At 42.8% G+C, this 21,659-nt stretch overlaps 1 protein-coding gene across 2 annotated transcripts in view; it reads left to right on the forward strand.

Moving 5' to 3' along the window:
• MCPH1 (microcephalin 1) overlaps positions 1-21,659 on the forward strand; it is a 527,088-nt gene that overhangs the window by 86,308 nt on the left and 419,121 nt on the right. For both annotated transcript variants that reach the window (XM_077487779.1, XM_077487778.1), the window contains exon 8: positions 693-1,904. In XM_077487779.1, the coding sequence (XP_077343905.1) occupies positions 693-1,904 (1,212 nt within the window). The remainder of the gene's footprint in view (positions 1-692; positions 1,905-21,659) is intronic.

Raw genomic sequence — 21,659 nt, forward strand, 5'->3', positions numbered from 1 at the left:
ATGACAGAAAGGCGGGGTGAGGCCAGTGAGGAGGGGGCACGTTCATTCACATCGTACGGGGAGTGTCCGTGTGAAAGACAAAGGGAGGGTCCACTGTGCATAACAAACACAGCGCTCAGCAATAGACAACACTAACTGCTGTGTACAGGAGGTGAGGGAGAGCACGTGACCACACTGAGCAATGGAATGCGTGCTTCACTCTCACCATCCCCGACATTGTTCATCCACTCCGAGGAACTTCACATTCTACAGCTGGCCGCTGGGCTCTCTCATGCCACCCATCCGCACCCGCGGCCCGGCTGCAGAAGAGCCGCGGCCCGGGGGTTGATGACCCCTGTTTTATAGGATAAAGATGAATTGTTGGTGTGCAGTAATGCAATGTAAGCAGTGGGAGTTTTTAACTGGGTGTCAGGGGTGACCTAAATAGCCTACAGATATGACGGCTGCATTAAACAATATTTTACAAAACTATGCGGTATGTTTTAATCTACTTGGAACCCTTGTTTGCATAGCCTATTATACTCAAAAGTGATTTTAGCCTGTAAACCTGGTTGTATCACAGTTTACACACCAGTGTTTTGAAGTCAGTTCAGGATGTTTCACGTGTTTTTTTTTTTTTTTACAACTGCAATTTTATATGTTTGAGTAGTTTAAAAAAACAATCCAATATTATTTATTTTATTTTATTTCAGAAAATAATGGCAATAATCTTGACACTAGCTATGATGAACTTTTTGGAAGTCTGGAAAATAGAGATCATGTTCCTTCTACCTTTAAAAACCAAGAAACAAATAATGTACAAGAAGAAACAAATTTACACTTAGATTGCATTAACTTGTTTCCTCTTGAAGCTCAGGCATCAACATCCAGTGTTGGAGCAGTAAAAAAACGCAACTCTGGTTCGTGCAATCAAAGCAGAGGTCGGAAATCTCAGGTAAAATTGAAAATGACTGATGCTACTGCTGATAATAATGAAAGTGGTGTATTTTGTGAAACACCAACTAGAAAGAAGAAAGCTCCAACTTTGGACCATATATTCATTAAAGAAACTCGACTATCAAATTTGAAATCTGATTGTACAGGTCAATGTACTGTAAGCCCATACACTGAAAGTAAAGGTTGGAAAACTAACAACCCCAAAGCAGCTGACAAAAAAACGGATTATGAAACTGATGCTTTTTGTATGTCAAACCATCAAAAGTCTGAAACTTCTAGTTTAGATCCTCTGCCTACAGCAAACAGGCTATCTGATACGGGCAAATATAAAGTCCAAACTAGGAGGTCAAATTGCCTTGATCTAAAATCTGTTTTATCTACTAAAAAAAGTATAATTAAAGAGCTGTCCAAATCAAATCTGTCTCTATCGAATGTTGACCCTGTGGTCACAGTTTCTGAGTATGATGATTTCTTTAGTACCAAAAGCAATCGGAACAAATTTGGACGATTTTCATTGTCTTTAAAGCCTCAAAAGTCACCCAGTCCTCCCCCAATGGCTTCAAACAAAAAAGGCTCTAGCAAAAGGAGAAGATCAACGGATTTGGTTTTGCTGGAAAAATTGCAAGCAAAAAAACATAAGATTATACATACTTTTAATCATTCTAATTCAAGCCCAGTACAAAGTACTGTACAGGAAGTTCCTGAGAAAAAGGATGACCATTCTCCAAAATGTTTAATAATGAATGCAGTGGAATCTCCCTTACGAAAGAGGGAAATAAGTGCAAAAAAAAGATTGCAAACTAATGTTAATGTGGGTTATGAGTCAAGTCCCTCAAATGAACTGAAAGATGCAAATGTTGCAACATCCAATGGAATACAGAGGGAAGTTGTTTTTAAGGAAGGTTTAAATTTAGCAAATGGTCTTGCCCTTGAAGAACATGAAAAGCTGAAGACCAATTTACAACCAAGTACGTGAGCCATGTTATCTTACTCTATGGCAATAAATGCATCTCATCTCTCTCACCACTTGTTTTCTCCATTATAGTTTTCTTGCAGTAAAACCGATACTTTATTTTGGATTGGTAGACACAGTATAAAAAGACAAACCACTGCTGCAAGTATTGAAGATGATACAAACATGGTGGTTTTGGGTAATGCTCTTCAAAGTGTTATATATTTGTATAGCTATTTCTTGTAAGTCTGGACTGCTGGTTCTTGATAGTAAGAATATCTGCAACCTGTAAACAACGTTATGTATACATCTATCCAAACCGCTGTTACTTTATTTTTCGATATCCCATTTATTTGCTCATTGTCCATCTTGCTGATTTAGGCACTGATTGGTATTGATGTGCATGTAAAATTTTGTGGACGTTGAGTCTAAGAACTTGGCTATATCTGTGTATATTAAATCTCTTGCTAGTTTTCAGCAATGGGACCTTTTGCATCTGAATGATGGGGAAGCTGTGCATTTCCCTCTAAACTGCAGCATTCTGCATTTAGGATGCAATTTCAATAGCCATGACAATGTTTCCGTTTTTGGCTTAAATTTCTGAACAAACCCCAAGGCTTTCCAAGATAGTATATGAAAGCATCCAAGTCAATGGTCTATTTTTCCTGCAAGAGAGAAATCTCTTAAAGGGAACCTATGCGGATGGAATATGGAAGTTGATAAAACCTTTTTATAGTTATAAACCCCCTAGGGCTGTTATCCTTGTGTTTACTGCTGTTGTTAAAGCTAGTATAAAGTTGACAGTCATATATGTTGTACCTTGAAAAACAAAATGGCAGAAGCATCCTCCATTATTTTGTTGACATGTTTCCTTTTGGGCATTCAAAAGCCAATCATATCTTAAACTTTTGTCATAAAGTCATAAGGAAGGGGGTGATTGGAGTCTACATTATTGCCCATCCCCCAATTTTGCTAGCATACTAAAAAAAATATATATCGAGGAGTTGATTTTTTTTTTTTTTCTTTTGGAATCAAAACAGAACAAACAAAAATATAAAAAAATATATAAAACTTTATTAATGCAGAACTAAAATCCTGCATTCATAAGGATTGCATAATCATTATGCAATCATAAGTCAATCCAGACTGTACACAATGAGAGATTATTTCAACCCTCTCAATTTGAGAGGACATACACTATCTTGATCACAAATTCCTATCCAGGTGACTGACACATTTTGAGACTTGCACTTCCTCAGGGATGATCAGATGGACCATTTAAGTTAAAAATGAAAAATCAAGAAATCTTATACTACCATAAATCGAGGTTCCACTAAGGCCCATCCAGCGGCATAGCCAACTGCCACCCTCCAAAGCCAGAATATAACAGAATCAGTCATGCCACCCAGTGGGCTCCATTTAAATATATGAAACAGGAAGGGGAGGCCTCCATTGATGGCTGTGCCACCATGGTATAGCAGTCCACCAACCAAACCAGCCCCCAACAACTCCCAAGCTTCAGGAGTATCCTTGGTCGCCAAAATGGCAGCATTGACGACATGCACATGTGCGGGCCAGCACGTAGCAGCCATCTTGGAGGCCAATATGCGCTCCAAGAGCCAGAAGGGGATGGAGCAACGTGCAAGGGAATTCCGAGGGACTGCGTTTGAAAAGTTTGAACCGTTCAGATACTAAAGCATTTTTGCTAGATCAGAAAGACAGTACATAGGTGAATAGAGGTCTGCATTAACCAGATCTCAACTTTAATCAGTTTGAACATCAGTATGACCTTCCCCTTTTTGGGAGGGATGTTTATAGGCACTAAGAAAATGCTTTGGATGTTTGCTGAGTTAACTAATTACATACGTTTTGTTGACGATTGCACTTTCATTATAATTTTCTGGGAGGTGTAATGTTGAGGATTTAGGAACCAGCCACCATTGGTTGGCTCTTACCCATGGCTAACAGCTTTAACGTTTGACTTCTTGGTAGTATAAACAGCAGGGAATATCTGGAAGACAATATTTAAAATGTTTGGTTGGAATGAAAAGTTTTATTTTCCCTTGTGAGGGTAAATCAGGAAAAAGTAACATACAGACGCTTTTTAGTGTTAGTTACACTAAAGAATGAGTGTGTGTGCAGGTATTTTATAAGATTTTTTTTTTTTTTTGCTGTTCTGATTGTAATTTGAATTAGTTTGTTGCTTAAAATACACATGTATCAAGTGCCTGATTGGGTGAAGTATGGTGAATTAGCTATGATTAGCTATGATGGAGAAAGATGTGGAAACTTGTAATCCTAGACTTGACCTCATATTGCTAGCCTGTACCTTCTAAAGATAATGGCAAGATAGTTTCTTGTATTTAAAAGACTTAGAATTTAGAGTTTTTATATGGTACCTATGTAGAAATGTGGTATGCCATGATCTTGAGAGTGTACACCTGTTCTGTGGAGTCCAAGTACCATTAAAATTCAGATGTATTGTTTTACGGAAACAACCACAGCTGCCTGCTATCTGAGAGTTCTCACTTCCCTTGTTGCCCTGTTGGCTGGTAAGGGCAGGTGAAGGTAGCTAGAAATGGAAAGGCCACATCACCACTATGAAAAATGGAGCTGCTGATTCCAGAATGTAATATCCAGATTTTCTAGGTAACAGTGTTTCTCAGCACAGAAAGGTGTCTGCATTATTCCATAAAAATGGCTGCATTTAAAAAGCCCCCAGGCATGCTTTAAGGTAACAAATATACCAGAAAGGCACCCCTTAGTTGGAATAAAAAATGTTTAAAACTGGTATGGGAAAACCTCCATATTGCTAAGCCATTAATGACCTCCTTATGAACAGGCTTGTTGACTGGTTGCTGTCTTTATCCACTGTCTTGAAAACTTTGAGTCACTGATCTGCAACTAGTATACAGATCATTATTTTTAAGAAATTTGTGTTTATGCATATAAAGTCCATCATTTCCAACAATAGTTTTATTTAGCAATTTCAAATATCGGGACGTGGCATGTTATATTATGTAGTGTATCCACAGTACCACTCTGTGTTTTGATACACCATTAATTTTAGTATACAGATTAAACTATCAGTAATGCCTATGGTGCCATTACAGGGACATATTTCCAACCGTAAGTGCCAGAAGGACCAAGATGAAGAAAGCATAATGAATAACTGTGTTGCTCCAATGAACAGAAACTGTCAGACTAAACACTATCCTCCACTAAGAAAATACAAAAAGGCAGCCCAAAATGGTCTTTAGGTCTACCCAGCCTATGGGGGCACTCTATGATGCAAAAGTGGGAGTGATTGAATAACATACATGAAAACTTTTTTTTTTCCCTTCTATAAAAAAGGTATGTGCAGAAGTAGTGATATAAGCCATCTGCATGAAAGTAGCGTCTACAATCTCCAGAATACACACTTAATTAAGGCCATCCCCTGTATTTCCAAAATTGAACCTTCTCCAGCTGCTCCCTGGTAGCAAATATGTGCAATGAGCAATACATCAGAGTCTAGCATATATTGTCATAGATCGCCCAATAAAAAAAAGTGTATACATGTTTCACGACTTGTAAATATACTGTAGAAGTCCTCCAAATAACCTATACCTCTGTAGTCCGGTGATCTCACATGGTCTGCTCCATATATTGCCATGTCCACCTTGAAAAGAGGTGCGTCCTTTGGGGTGGGGGTGGGGGGTTGAAGGGGGAACAGAGGCCATGTGTGGTGTCTCCCCCCACCTCCGATCTGTTGAGCTTCACCCTGTAGCACACCAGATCTGATGCACACAGGTGTCACTTCCCTGTCCCAGTATTCTGGAGCTCACCAAGTCTGTCCACTCTGCCAGAGTGCATGTGCCGTAGATGCCATGTTGGTGTCTATAGAATGCAGACAAGGCCACCAAGCACCCCCAATGATGTCACCGCTGCTTGTACAGATGTCTACCTAGAAACCAAAAGGTCTCTGATGTAATATTTTTCTGCAAAGTGAAACTAGGTTGTTTATCCTCAAAACATTTTATAATATAATTGGGTCCTCTGTTTGGAAATGCCAGTGTTTTTGCAAAATCTTTCTGATGATAGCCATTTAATTGTTAAATGGGACATATCTTTGTAGGCCCCTCATTGAGCTCTCCTTGGTAAAGGTGTATATCGGATTTTCCTGGCTTTTGACCTGCTAGCTTTAGAGATTTCCTGCTATGGCCTCTCCTAAAGCCTTGTACACACGATAGGACACATTCCGACGGATTCTCCGATCGGACCATGTTGTCGGATAATCCGACTGTGTGTGGTATGCATCGGAATGTTTCCGTCGGAATATCAGCTTGTTGGAAATATTTCCCGACCAACTGGTTCGATCGGACATACTCCGATCATGTGTAGAGAATTTTGATCAGACCAAGTGCCACGCATGCTCAGATCAAATTCCTACATCAAAGCTATTGGCTACTAGCCTGAATGTAGTCCCATCGTAACGAAATTACGTCATCACGTTCTGAAAGATCGGATTTTTCGACAACTTAGTCCGACCATGTGTATGCAACAGTTTCGGACAAGATCCGACGGACAAAATCCAACGGGCAAAATCCGACAGATTTGGTTGTCGAAATCTCCGACCGTGTGTACAGGGGCTAAGACAATCGCATCTCGCACTTTCAAGTTTTTCATCCTTTGTTCAATTCCTTCCAACACTTTAATATACTGTCCAACAGGGATAGCTTTAATTAAATGCCATGGGTGTGTGCTATTGCAGTGGGATAATGAATTTCCTGCTGTAAGTTCTCTATAACAACAAATGGTTTATTTCCTCATCTATTTTTCTGGATTCTTAAGTTCAAGAAAGGTAATTAACTTACTGTCGTACGTTAAGGTAAATGATAAATTGACATCATTCCGATTCAAAGTATCAACAAATGAAATTAATAATTTAGCCAGGCTGTACAAAAAAAAATTGAAATATTGTCAATGTACCTTCACCACAATTCAGCATGGTGGACACTCCTACTCCCTAGGTACAAATTGGCGTGCGATGGGGCTCATGTCATCTCCATTGCAACGCCCTGTATATGAAGGTAGTGGAAGCCATCAAGAACAAATGCATATTTTTCACAAAATGAAATGCAAGGCATTAATTACATTACAATATTTTTTGTACTCGTTCATTCAGAAAATAATGCAGTTATCTCTATTTTTTGTTTTTTTAGGTTTTGAGTACTAGTAAAGTGTCTCTGCATCAGTTGACGCTACAATAGTGTTAGGCGTACCATAATAATGGTGTTAAATTGTAATTTAATGAAGAATGTCTTTTAATCACTTGACCGCCCGCATGCATTTTACAGCGGGTGTGCAGCTTGTACCTGCACAATCACGTACCTGTATGTCTACAATGCCTTCCATGTTCAGACGCGTGCAGATCCTCCTAACTGGATTCCTGCTGTGATTGGACACAGCAGTATTTTGTCAACGGGTGTCAACCAATGATTTATGGATGAGATCTGCTGATCAGCTGTGTCTAATAACAGCCCAGAGCCCTGTGTTGACAAATCCACAGGGCTCTGTATAGAGGGAACAAGTATAAAAGAATATAAATTCCAGTGTATATAATACCATAGTTTGTAGACGTTATAACTTTCACACAAACAAATCAATATACACTTATGCATTTTTTTGTACCAAAGATATGTGCTGTAGCTAAATACATTTTGGCCTAAATTTATGAAATAGATTTTTACTGGATACATTTTATAGCCGAAAGTAAAAAAAAAATATATTTTTTCTTTTATATAATAAAAACCCAGTGGTGATCAAATACTAACAAAAGAAAGCTCTATTTGTGTAAAAGAAAATGTATATAGATATGTATGTGTGTGTATGTATATAAATATATATATATATATATATATATATATAAATATATATATATATATATATATAATTTCAACCAAGCGTTTGTCCATTAATTTGCCAGCGTTTTGTATTAGGCAATTCACTCATGAGATGGTCTGCCTGGAGGTTCTCCTATGTTCTGTGAGTTTTTGGTAAAACATTAAATGTTAGGGTAACTGGGTGTGTTATAATCAAAAAAACAAATCCCTGTGTTTCATTTGGATACTAAATCTTTACTTGCGTGTACAGTTTCAAGGTGCTGTTGTCTATTGTCTCTGTAACAGATTTAATTGTCTCTACCTGTTATGGTCTTTCTTTCTCTTGTTGCCAACTTCCTAAAAAGATCTACCCAGGCATTTTGTTTAAGTAGGACATTTTTTAAGCTTGCCATACATGGATAGAAAAAACTTTTGTTTTTGATAAAGATCTATTGAACGACTGTGTGTTAACGCCATTATTGTATCAAATTCTTTTCCACATATTATTGATCGTTTGTAACATATATGGTCAGTTTTTTTTTTTTTTTTTTTTTTTTTTTTTGATCGATGCACACATATACTGTACAGTTTTTAATCTATTTATGATCAATTTCCCTACTAATGTTTAGAAAAGCTTTTAATTACACAACAAAATTCTGGCATGACAGATCTTTATTTTGGCATAAAACTGCATTTCGAGAATTGAAATGCCCCCACTAACGTTTCTAAATTCGAACCTTCTGTGTCATCGAACTGTTTTACAAACGCTTTTCTAGCTATGTATGGCCATTCTGATTCCTATACTCTTCAGGAGAGACAAATATTTCATCTTTTTCTTGGGGAGAACCATATTCTCCATATATAAATGATAGAGCTTTGTTTATTCCTCTTGGACTGCTTTCTTTGTATAATTGTCAGTATTTTGAGAGCTTTATATTCCGTGCAAGTAATTTCTCTTTAGCCATGCAATAACCCCCCTAGGGACAAGTCTTGTCTTGTTTTGTTTTTTTGTTCCTCTAAGCAATACTTGATTATTGGGCTTACATTCAAATAAGATAAACTCCAAATTGGGCAGTATCTCATAAACTGAAAAGTGGTATAAAGTTGATTATCTCAAAATGACTGTGTTAAGTAATGTTTGTCACAAACTGATCAATACTTGCTCCTTTCTTGTGAGCCAGGGCCCTTCTTGCTTTTCTTTGGTGTTTGTACTCTGATTGTAGCCCAAAAAACTTTTTGAGACCAAGGCTAGCCATACATTGGTCGAATCTTGGTCGGTTCAGCAAAAACTGGCAGAGATTCGAACCGATGATGGGCAGGCTGAATGTATCAAGTTGATCAACTTGGGTACAACCAGCCTGACGGTTTCTCTGATGATTATCGCTAGCGGCTGCTTTAGCCGATAGCAATAATCACTGATTTCCGCTGCCCACCCTTGCCTCCCCTCCGGGTGAAGACAATTTCCCTGTCAACACTGTGTTGATGGGGAAATTGTGGTTGCAGGAAAGAAATTTCTCACTGTGTATGGCCAATCTTAGAAGCTATGTCTGTATCTGCTTGTGCATGCCTAACTGATTTGCTACTGTCCTGCCACTGTAACATACCACCTGGTTTCATGCGCTTCTCTGTGGAGTGTGCCAGATCTGACACCGCTGATGTGAGTGTACCTATGTGTCACTTCCCATGTCCACTCACCATGCCAGAGGGCATGTGCCATAGAAGGCATCTGGGTGTCTGCATAATGCCAGCAAGGCTGCCGGGCATCCGAGATGATGTCACAGCCACCTGTATGTCCAAGAAACTGGGAGGCATCTGCCCTAACAGTAAAAGAGGGAATGGCAGGGGGGAAACCTCATGACATTCACCCACACCCTACTAGAAACGTAAATACAGAAGACACTAGACCAAATTGCCCAACAAGCAAAATTGATTCTAGAGGGCTGGTTAGGAACACTGAGCTAATGCAAATGTTTGTTTTATTTTTTTCAGGCTTTTTGTTTTTTCATGCAAGTTCCACCTGGGGATTCTGCCAGTTACACCCTTTTTGTACTACAGTGACCATGCTCACTGATTTACATATGTCAATTGAAAGGGCAACATTGTTGCCCTAGGTAGTTATGTTGTTGTTCAGAGATAGCTGGGAACAATGCTAACTAATAACTGTGAAGCCCATGCAAGAGCATGGGACGTTATAAGCTTAAAGGATTTCTGTTAGGCATTTTTTGATCATATCTAAAAGATATAACAATCAACATTTGCAATACTTTACCTAATGGACCAAAAGGGATCAAAGTGAAGTTAATAGTTAAGCTTTACTTACTCTTTAATAAATACCAAATTTTCCTTAAAATTGTGTGTGAAACTACCAAAAAGCTAAGGTACCCCTTTGAAAAGTGCTCTGTGATGAATCGCTTTTCAGAAGGCCTTAGAACAGCTGCTGCCAGGCATTCAGGACAGATTTTCCTGCCTCCTGAATGCACAGGGATTTTCTATGTAAATACTGCTTCTCGATATATATATATATATATATATATATATATATATATATATATATATATATATATATATATATATATATATATATATATATTCTATAATCTATCTATCTCTATATCTATATGTATATAGTGAAGTGCAATATTAGAAAGTTTTGATCCAAGGGATTCAGTGAACTGAAAATAGGAATGAGTTTTGGGCATCCCTGCCTACTTGACTACTTATTTTCTGATCAATTCTTGGTTTGTTGCTTAGCATTTCTCGGAGTGGGTATCCTCATGGTAACAGGTGGACCATGCCTGTTCCTCAATTTTGAAACAATAACTTGTACCTCCCATTTGGAGTGGTGATAGTGGGCTACAACTATTGCAGGAAAGAAACAGAGCATTGTGATCATATAACAGGAAGTGCCTGAATAAGGACCTTCGTGACAGGATCCCTAGGTATTACCTTAAAGCAGTGGTCTCCAGATGCAGCCCTTGGCTTTCCTGTATGCAGCCCTTTGAGCGCTAATCCTCTAAATGACACCAATGATGGTCCACCATTCCCACCAATAACTTTATTAAAGAGGGATTCCACCTAAAAAAAAAAATATTAAAAGCCAGCAGCTATAAATACTACAGCTGCTGACTTTTAATAAATGGACACTCACCTGTCCCGGGTTCCAGCGCTGCCGAGGCCGATCGATCGCTCGGCCCTCGGCTGCTGCCGCCACCATTCTAGGTGAGGGAATCAGGAAGTGAAGCGAATCGGCTTCACTTCCCGGTTTCCTACTGCGCATGCGCGAGTCGCGCAGCGCAATAGAAATTCTCCGCGCTGTCACTGGGACCCGTGTGTGTCCCAGCAGACAGCGTGGCAGGACAGGAAATGGCGTAGACTCCCACGGGAGTCTATGCCCGGAAGTGGGTGTAAATACCTGTCTGACAGGTATCTCCACCCCCTCCCCCCTGAAAGGTGCCAATTGTGACACCGGAGGGGGGGAGGGATCCGATCAGTGGAGGTTCCACTTTAGGGTGGAACCCCGCTTTAATGAGGCACTAGTCCTCCCACTGATGCCAACAACGGGCTACTATTGCTTCAACTGACACCAGTGATTGGGCACCATTCCTTCCACTGACACCGTTAATGGGGCACAATTCCTCCTATTAAAACCAATGATGGGACATGGTTTACTCCTAGAGGCCAGTCTATATATTTGAAAACCCCTGCCTCAAAGGGTCAGTTCACCTTCTGTACATGTTGCCTGAGTATTTAGGATGTAACATGTTTAGCATCCCTCCCCCCTTTTTCTGTGACAGTGGTCACAATTTTAAAATTGGTGCTCAACCTGCACAGCCGCATCATTCATTTACAGATCCCTGTGAATGAATAAACCAAAAAAACTGCCAGTTTCAATGCACTGCGAGCGTGTTGATTAGCACGCTTGTCGTTCATTCACTCTTTTGCCTACTTTCAAACTGAAACCCATACAGAGGTATGGCAAGAAAGCTCAAGGGAGAGTGCAGGAGCTTGAGGCTGCACCCACAATCTGCTGATAGCGGGTGCCATACTTTGCAGGCTCCTGTGGGGAAAAATATTACATTCAAGATGTATGTGCATTTATTATTTCTCCCTGAATAGTGAACTAAGCCTTTAATTTTAAGCTGCAAATTTCAAAAAAAGTTTAATTACTTTTGAAATTAAATTAACATATTAAATCTAGTATGATTGAGTTTACTTATACTGTGACATATTTCATATTTAAACTGTTATTTAAAGACAAGTTATGGACCTTGTATAAATCCTGATGTTTCCATAATTTCCAAGTCTTTTTTTTTTTTTTTTTAATTGTATGCTTTAAATGTCTAATAAAATATACTTGTTAAAACCTAGTTTTCATTTTTATTTATAGTCTTATCACAACCTAGAAAAAGTGTTTTTTACTTGCTAAAAATCCTTAGATGCACTCTGTTTTGTGATGTTTAGGGGGGGGGGGCGGGGGCAGTGTCGTATAGACCAGTGATTCTCAACCTCAGTCCTCAATTTCCCCCAACAGGCCATGTTTTTGGAATGTCTCTTCGATAAAATAGCTGTCCAAAACACCAAGCCATCAATTCTGATTTGACCACTTCAGCCCCGGAAGGTTTTACCCCCTAATGACCAGGCCATTTTTAAAGCTACGGCACTGCGTTGCTTTAACTGACAATTGCGCAAGCTTGCGACACTGTACCCAAACAAAATGTATGTGCTCCCCCCACCACACACGCAAATAGAGCTTTCTTTTGATGGTATTTGATCACGTTTGACGGTTTTTTATTTTTTGCGCTATAAACAAAAAAAAGCAACAATTTTGGAAAAAAGTTTTTTTTTTATTACCTTCTGCTATACCCAATACAATGTAAAAAAAAAATCGCATTTCTTCATCAGTTTAGGCCAATATATATTCTGCTAGATATCTTTGGTAAAAAAAATCCTAATTCGGATATATTGATTTGCTTGCGCAAAAGTTATAGCATCTACAAACAGATTTAGGGATTTTTTTATATTTTTTATACAAGTAATGGCAGCAATCTGTGATTTTTAGTGGGACTGGGACATTGTGACTGACAAATTGGACACTAAGTGACACTTTTCTTTAATCCACGGGACATGGAGCCATAGTAATTACTATGTGGGTTATAGTCCACCTTCAGGTGATGGACACTGGCACACCCTTAACAGGAAGTTGCCTCCCTATATAACCCCTCTTACTACTGGGAGTATCTCAGTTTTTTCGCCAGTGTCTAAGGTGTTGGTCATGAGTGAAGATGTGCTGTGCTGGGCTCCTCTGGAGCAACCCTTGCTGGGGCTAGCTATGCAGCCGGATCCATTCAAAATGTATTTTTATCTATCCCAAGAAACAAGGTTTTGCCTGTAACGCTTCTCTTTTTACAGAGCTGTACCCTGGGATCCACTGCTTTTGGTATTGAGGCCATAAAGTTTTTTACTGGCAGGGTGCTTTTTTGCAGGTCCAGGATTGTGGATTCCCCAAGGGTCCCAGGTTCCTGAAGGTTTGTTAACGGAACTCATCATGAATGGTGAAGATTGGATCTGTTGGTTTTACAACAGAAAACCCTATAGTGGGAAAGGTAAGTGGAGTTTTTCTAAGGAATTTTTATTTTCTTATGAAATGTCTCCTTTAAAGTAAATGTTGTCATGCCCAAGTGTCACCACTGGGGGCTGTATGGAGCATGTACCTTCTCATGCTCTGCTCAGAGTCACGCTTTGTCACAGAAGCAGCAGACTTTTCCTCCGGCTAGCAGGCAGACTTCCGGTAAGTTTGGGGGGTTTTACTTCCTCCAGACACCCCCCACCTTAGTTGAACTCTTTCCCTCTTCAAGAGGCTGAGTATAAGGGAGAACTGAAAACAGTTGGCAATTCTTTCACCGCCTATAGGGGGGCGCCTTCAAAGTCTCCTCCACGACATCCCTCCCTCACTCAGCCGATCCCATCGGATCAGAAGCCCGTACTTTCACGGGAAAACTTTTTTGACAAATAGAGGGGGGCGTGATGCGATGGGGACAGGGCTTAGCGCCACGTTGGCATCCTCGAAAACTCCATTTATGCTGTCTGCAAAATTGTTGGAGAGACATAAGAGCAATGAAGAGCATGAAAGAGTTTTTGGTGATGCAGACATTTCCTATTTGACACATTTACTGATTGCATCAGGCTGAGCATTAATAGCAGCGGCAGTAGCTGAACTATTGTTCAAGAAGTGGATGCGATTTCTTCTGGTAGTACCTCTGCTTTGTGAATCGGGCGATGGTCACAAGGGGGGGTTGAAACAACCCCAAAAAAAGCTAAGAGTCTCCCTCAAGCTCTTGAAAGCCTTCTCATCTCTACAAATGGCATCATCCCCTGAGAGGGGGTGGCTGGTCAGAGTAAGCATCAGGGACATGAAATGTCTGCAACTGTTTTCACACTACAGTCCCTGTTTATGATGATGTAAAAAAAAAAAAGTTAGCAACTTTAATAGCATACCAGTGTGGATCAAAATGCGACAGGTTCTCTTGCATTACCCAGGACCCTCAAACTGAGGAACTAGGGGCAGGATAAGATTAATTCCCTCAGGGGACAGTGGTGAGGCTGATGACTCCTCTTCTGAGTGTCAAAAGTGGGAGTATCAGCTGTTCCAATCTTAAGATTGATGGTGCAGTTTCTTGCGGAATGATTGCTCCACATTTATGTACCCTTAACTGAGTGTTTAGGTTCAATAAAGCCTCTTAAAGCTGGGCATGCCTTTTCCTGTCCATTCATTGCTGAAAAAGCTTTTTTGTATCTGAGAGGATCACCCAGATAAGCTTTTTATGGATAATATCCAAAAATCTACTAAGGGGAAAATCCTTCAGATACCTGGAAAGTGCTAACATATGCCAGCTTTTTTTTTTCTTTTCTAGGTTGGGGACAGTCCTGGAAGGGGCAACTGTCCAAGAAAAGTGGCCCAGATCAGAAATGGCCTTGCCCATTAACATTTTAGAAATTCAGGCAGAGCTCTTGGTCCTGAGGGTCTGAACGTTTAGTTTACAGTATTGTCCTGCCAGGATTCAATCTGACTATGCCACAGCAATGGCCGGTATTAATCACCAAGGGGGCACAAGAAGTTGTGCGGCCCAGAGAAAGATGAATCGTATACTATCTTGGGCAAAAAACATGCAAATGTACTTTGCCTATTGGCAGTCTTCATTCTAAAAATAGAAATTTGGCAGGCAGACTACTTGAGTTGCCAGCAGTTGTTCCGGGGAGAATGGTTTCTTCACCCCAATATCTTCCTGTCAATATGTAAAAAATGGGGGATCCCAGACATGGATCTGTTTGCGTCCAGGTTCAACAAAGAAATTGACAACTTTGTGTCAAGAACAAAGGATCAGCTAACATGTGGAACAGATGCCTTGCTATTCCTGTGGAATCGGTTCTCACTGATTTATGCATTCCTCCTATTCCGCCTGCGTCCACGACTTTGCAGGATCAAGCAGGAAGGGAAGTCGTTGATTCTTGTGGCCCCCAGGGGGGCCCAGGAAATATTGGTATGCAGAGATTGTAAAGATGGCAGTAGGGGACCCATGGACCCTACCATCACGGCCTGACTTTTTCTCGCAAGGTCTGGTGTTCCATCCTACTTTGCAAGCGCTAAGTTTAATGGTCTGGCTATTGAGACCCACACTGAAGAAGCATGGGCTGTCAGGTTCAGTAGTTTCTACCTTGGTTAATGCAAGGGAGCCGGCCTCCATAATTATATATTATGGAGTCTGGGAAACATGTCTCCTGGTGTGAAACCAGGAGTTGCACCCCAAGAAATAAGTCAAAGGTAGAATCCTTGACTTTCTGCAGATGGTGAGAAATAAGGATGGCCTTGAGCACTTTCTAAGAACAGGTCTTGGCTTTATTGGTGTTCTTTCAACGACCACTTGCTTCACATTCTTTGGTTCGTAACTTTATTCAGGGGGTAACATGGCTTAATCTCCGATTAGGTAATCCCTGAACCCTTGGGACTTGAATTTAGTTTTGTTGGCATTACAAAACAGCCTTTTTTTGGCCCGATGCAACATTTTCCCCAGGCCCTTTTTTGACAACTTTGAAACTTTTTTTGTCTGGTAACCATATCTGCTGCAAGAAGGGTATCAGAATTGGCTGCTCTTTCTTGTAAAGAGCCATATTTTTATTGTTCACAAGGATAAGGTAGTATTGCGTCCTCCATCCTAACTTTTTACAGAAGGTAATATCAGGTTTTTATCTAAACCAGGATATTGTTCTGCTTTCATTTTTACAGAACCCTGTTCTATGGAAGAAAAATCACTACATTCTCTTGATGTGGCGAGAGCAGTCAGTCTACTTAAAGGCGACTGCTCAGATTCAGAAAAGGGATGTTTTGTTCATGTTGCCTGAAGGCCCTAAAAGTGGACAGGCAGCATCGAAATCTACTATTTCTAAAGGGATTCGACAGGTAGTCGTTCAAGCCTTTAGTTTAAAGAGGTAGTTCTGCCCTCTCAAATTAAAGCGCACTCATCTAGGGCTGTTAGTGCTTCGTGAGCAGTGCATCACCAAGCCTCCATGGCTCAATTCTGCAAGGCCGCAACTTGGTCTTCAATCCATACATTCACCAGATTCTATCTGGTGGATGTAAAAAGACATGAGCATGTCGCCTTTGGGCGCAGTGTACTGCAGGCAGCAGTATAAATCCTCTAATCTCATGGTTCTCTACTTTGGTTGTGTCTCCCTCCCCTCAGTTGGCATTGCTCTGGGACATCCCACATAGTAATAACTATGGCTCTGTGTCCCGTGATGTACGATTTAAAGAAAATAGGATTTTTATAAAAGGCGTACCTGTAACGTACCTGTAAAATTAATTTCTTTTGAAGTACATCACGGGACACAGGTCCTGCCCCTCTTTCTAGTATACATGTGTATTGCTTTGCTACAAAACTGAGATACTCCCAGTAGTGGGAGGGGTTATATAGGGAGGCAACTTCCTGTTTAGGGTGTGCCAGTGTCCAGCACCTGAAGGTGGACTATAACCCACATAGCAATTACTATGGCCCTGTGTCCCATGATGTACTTCAAAAGAAAAGGATTTTTACAGGTAAGCTGTTATAAAAATCCTATTTTTGGGGACCAGTGACAACAATACAGTGATCAGTGCTAAAAAATAAATTAAAAAAATGCAATTAATATAACTGTGGCGGCAATTGGAACACAAGACTATCACTTCTAGCTCTCAGTTCCAGCACTACCCAATTCCCAAAGCAGGTTTTTATTGCTGTCACTATCCCTGTTGGGTTGATCTAACCTCATTTGTCTTGATGACTCGTTTCACTGCGAGAGAAAGTGAGAGAGTGAGAATCTAACATTTTATGGTTGTCAGCAGAGCAGTTACGAAGAAACCTTGCAATGAGGACACCTGTTCTACCTATCAGGTGTTGTATTTTCCTTCATTTTGGGAAGATATTTCCTAACCTTGACTAAAAAAAGTGTTTCGTTGTCAGGAAAACTACTGATTCCATACAGTATAACAAACAAATCAAAAGATAATAAAGTCCTATACACGAAATATCAAAGTCCACCAAAAGTGTTCAAAATATTCATGCAGCTGCTGTGCACACAAACCACCAAGTGATTAATAATGCTGGTTAACAAATCCTAAGGCCTCGTACACACGGTTTAAGTGTTGCACGACCGAACGTTTGATTCTTGTCAAACGTGCAGGATTTTGTCTAGCATACTAACTATCCGCAAATTGGCATTTGACAAACACAAACTTAATGACGTACTATAAGAGTAGGGATGAGCTTCGTGTTCGAGTCGAACATCGGCTGTTCGCCCGTTCGCCGAATTCCGAACGTTATAGGCCGTTCGCGCCAAATTCGTGTGGCGCTCACGGCCCACAATGCACTGCGTCATCGCAGTGCATTGCTGGCTCATGATTGGCCAAGCATGCACTGTGACCCCGCATGCTTGGCCAATCACAGCGCCAGCAGCGAGGAGAGCCATGATTGGCCACAGGCAGGATGCCTGTGGCCGATCATAGCTCAGGCTGTGTAGTACACGCCCCACACTATATAAGGCCGCCAGCGCGGCGGCCTAGTGTAGTGTGTTGGCGCCTGAAGCAGTTGGTGGATGTTCTGTGTACCTTCAACACAGTACACACCGATCGTTTTCGGCCGATTTTCGATCTTGCTGTTGTGTAGTGGTTGTTGTCTGTGTGCCCTGACCGCAGTATACACCGCTATATTCACCTCGCCTATATAGCTAGTGATCTATCTTTTATAATAGAGCTTGCAGTCAGTAGTGTTAGGAGCCTGTGCGTGCTGTCTGCGTGCTCTGTACCCAGTACACACCGCTATATCCACCTACATAGCTCTTATCTATTTGAGCCCACTTGCCATCTGCAGGAGTTATTGGAAGTTGTGTGTGCCTCCAGCACAGTATACATCTGTATATACCCCTTTATCTCTGGTGTTCTATAAAAAAAAAGGCATCTGCAGGAGTTAGTGGGTTTTTTGTGCCTCCAGCACAATATACACCTGTATCTACCGTTTATTGCTGTTCTCTAATAGAGCCATCTGCAGGGCTTAGTGCGTGTTGTGTGACTCCATTACACTGCTGTTTTACCCAACTCCCTTCAGGCCATTACCATGTCTGGAAGGCCAGCAAGGAGAGGCAGACAGGCGCGAGCCGATAAAAGAGGGCAAGCAGGCTCTGTGTCTAGAGACAACAGTGCTGGTCGTGGACGCGGTGCATTGTCATCAGCACGTGGCCATGGGACACGCTTGTCCTTCTTTTCGGCAGCTGGACATGTTGAACCGCAACATGCCAACGACTTGGTAGAGTGGATAACCAAGCCCTCTTCATCCTCCTCATCCTCTCTCACCCAGTCTCAGGGTACTAGCAAAGCAGCTGCCAATGCATCGTCTTCCCTCCTCTCAATGTCATCATCAGTGACTCCTTCCCTAGACCCACCACGTCCTCCTGAGGAGTCTCCTGAACTCTTTGAGCACAGTGTTGGGTACATGCTCCAGGAGGATGCCCAGTGTTTTGTGGGCTCTGATGATGACACTCAGCTAGAGGAAGGCAGTAGCGTGAGCGCAGAGAGAGGGGATGCTCAAGAAGGACAGCAATCTGGCAGTCATGTTCCACAAGCTGCAGCATACTGCCAGGTTTGCTACAGCGATGAAGAGGGAGGGGATGATGAGGGCACTGACTCCACGTGGGTGCCTGGAAGGAGAGAGGAGAAGGAGGAGGCACATGTCCAACGAGGCAGGATGCCCTCCGGGGCCAGCTTAAGGGCAGCACACCGACTGAATCACACCGCAGAGCTCCGCCTGTGCAGGGCGCTGCCTCTGCGCGTTATTCTAAAAGTTCTTTGGTGTGGGCCTTTTTTGAGATGAGTGCATCAGATCGCACCGCTGCTATTTGCAACATATGTCTCAAGCGTATCTTGCGTGGCCAAAACATCAGCCGCTTGGGCACCACATGCTTGACCAGACATATGTTGACCTGCCATGCAGCTCGTTGGCAAGCGTACCTCAAAGACCCACACCAAAGAACAAAGCGGACCTCTCCTTGCTCCTCATCAGCTGGCATCTCCAACCCCTCTAGACCTTCAGTCCTCTCTGAAACCTGCTCTGAGAGGAATGAAGGTGTAGAATTAGGTGTGTCACAGCCAAGTGCTTCCGGGAACTCTGCTAGCGGTACACCCACGTCCGATTATAGCAGGCAAATGTCCCTGCCCCAGCTGCTGGACCGGCGAAAGAAGTTCACTCCCAGCCATCCACATGCCCAGCGGTTGAATGCTAGCTTGGCTAAATTGCTAGCACTTCAACTGCTGCCTTTTCAGTTGGTAGACTCGGCCCCCTTCCGTGAGTTTGTACAATGTGCGGTTCCTCAGTGGCAGGTCCCCAAACGCCACTTTTTCTCACGGAAGGCGATTCCGGCTCTCTACCGGCATGTGGAAGGCAATGTCCTTGCCTCGCTGGACAGGGCGGTCAGCGGTAAGGTGCATATTACCGCTGACTCATGGTCCAGCAGGCATGGACAGGGACGTTACCTGTCTTTCACGGCCCATTGGGTCACTCTTCTGGCAGCTGGGAAGGATGCAGGACAAGGTGCAGTAGTGTTGGAGATTGTTCCGCCACCACGCCTCCAAAATGCTACTATTGGTTGTGACACACCTCTCTCCTCCACCCCCTCCTCTTCTTCTTCCTCCATGGCCTCTTCCAGTGCTCTGTCCTCAGAACCAGCGGTGCTTCCAGGGGCGCTACGCAAGTACGCAGGCAAAACGATGCCATGCCATGCTTGCGCTGGTTTGTTTGGGGGACAGGAGCCACACTGGGGCGGATGTTTTGTCAGCTCTGCAGGGGCAGGCCGAGAGGTGGTTGACGCCACGCCAGCTTAAGCCAGGAATGGTGGTTTGTGACAATGGCACCAACCTCCTCTCCGCCCTCCGACAGGGACAACTGACCCATGTGCCCTGTGTAGCTCACGTCCTTAACCTGGTGGTGCAGCGGTTCTTGGGCAGGTACCCCGGCTTACAGGATGTCCTGAAGCAGGCCAGGAAAGTCTGTGTGCATTTCCGCCGATCATTTAATGCCTGTGCTGGGCTGGCTGAGCTCCAAAAGGAGTTGAACCTGCCCAAGAACCGCCTTATATGTGACATGCCCACCAGATGGAACTCAACATTGGCCATGCTGCAGCGGCTGCACACGCAGCAGAGGGCCACCAATGAGTACCTGTGCGACTACGGCACCAGGACAGGGTCAGGGGAGCTCGGTTTTTTCTCACCACGCCAGTGGGGCATGATCAGGGATGCATGCACTGTCCTGTCACCGTTTGAGGAGGCCACAAGGATGGTGAGCAGTGACAGTGCATGCATCAGTGACACTGTACCTCTTGTCCACCTCTTGGAGCATACGCTGCGTGGAATAATGGACAGGGCACTTGAGGCAGAACAGAGACAGGAAGAGGACTTCCTTGCCTCTCAAGGCCCCCTTTATCCAGACAGTGTTCCTGCTGTCCCACCCATCACACAGGAAGAGGAGGAGGAGGAGGATGATTGTGTCAGCATGGAGGTGGAGGCTGGCACTCAGCATCAGCAGCAGCAGCAGTCTTGTAGGGATGATTTACAGTCCCATGAAACACGTGGACTTGTACGTGGCTGGGAGGAGGTAGCTGCGGATCATGTTGTCCTTAGTGACCCAGAGGACTCCGGACCGAATGCCTCAGCTAACCTATGCTGCATGGCCTCCCTGATCCTGCAAAGCCTGCGGAAGGATCCTCGTATTCTTCGGATCAATGAGAGGGACCATTACTGGCTGGCCACTCTCCTTGATCCACGGTACAAGGGTAAGGTTGCCGACCTTATCTTGCCATCGCAGAGGGAGCAGAGGATGAGACATCTCCGGGAGGCCTTGCAGAAAGGTCTGTGCAACGCGTTCCCAGAGACTGGGAGGTTACAAACTCCTGGTCCTGGACAACGTTTTGCTGAGGCATCGGTCAGAAGGAGCGGTGGAGAAGGTGGCCGTCTGATGCTTTCAGACAATTTTTAAGTCCGCAGCCCCAAGGGTTGATCGGTTCCAGCACCCATCGCCAGCGTCTGATTTACATGGTGCAGGAATACCTAGGGGCAAGGTCAGACTTGGACACCTTTCCCACCGAAAATCCTCTGGCTTACTGGGTTTTGAGGATGGATCACTGGCCAGAGCTTGCACAGTATGCAATTGAGCTACTGGCCTGTCCTGCATCCAGCGTTCTTTCAGAACGCACCTTCAGTGCTGCTGGTTGCTTTGTTACCGATCACAGGGTGCGCCTGTCCACCGAATCAGTTGATCGACTGACCTTCATCAAGATGAATCAGTCTTGGATTACCCACAGCTACCAAGCACCTGAAGCTGATGTAACAG

Source organism: Lithobates pipiens, unplaced genomic scaffold (assembly GCF_037356315.1).
Source record: "Lithobates pipiens isolate NorthernLeopardFrog02 unplaced genomic scaffold, aLitPip1_a1.2 Scaffold_18, whole genome shotgun sequence".
Classification (NCBI taxonomy): domain Eukaryota; kingdom Metazoa; phylum Chordata; class Amphibia; order Anura; family Ranidae; genus Lithobates; species Lithobates pipiens.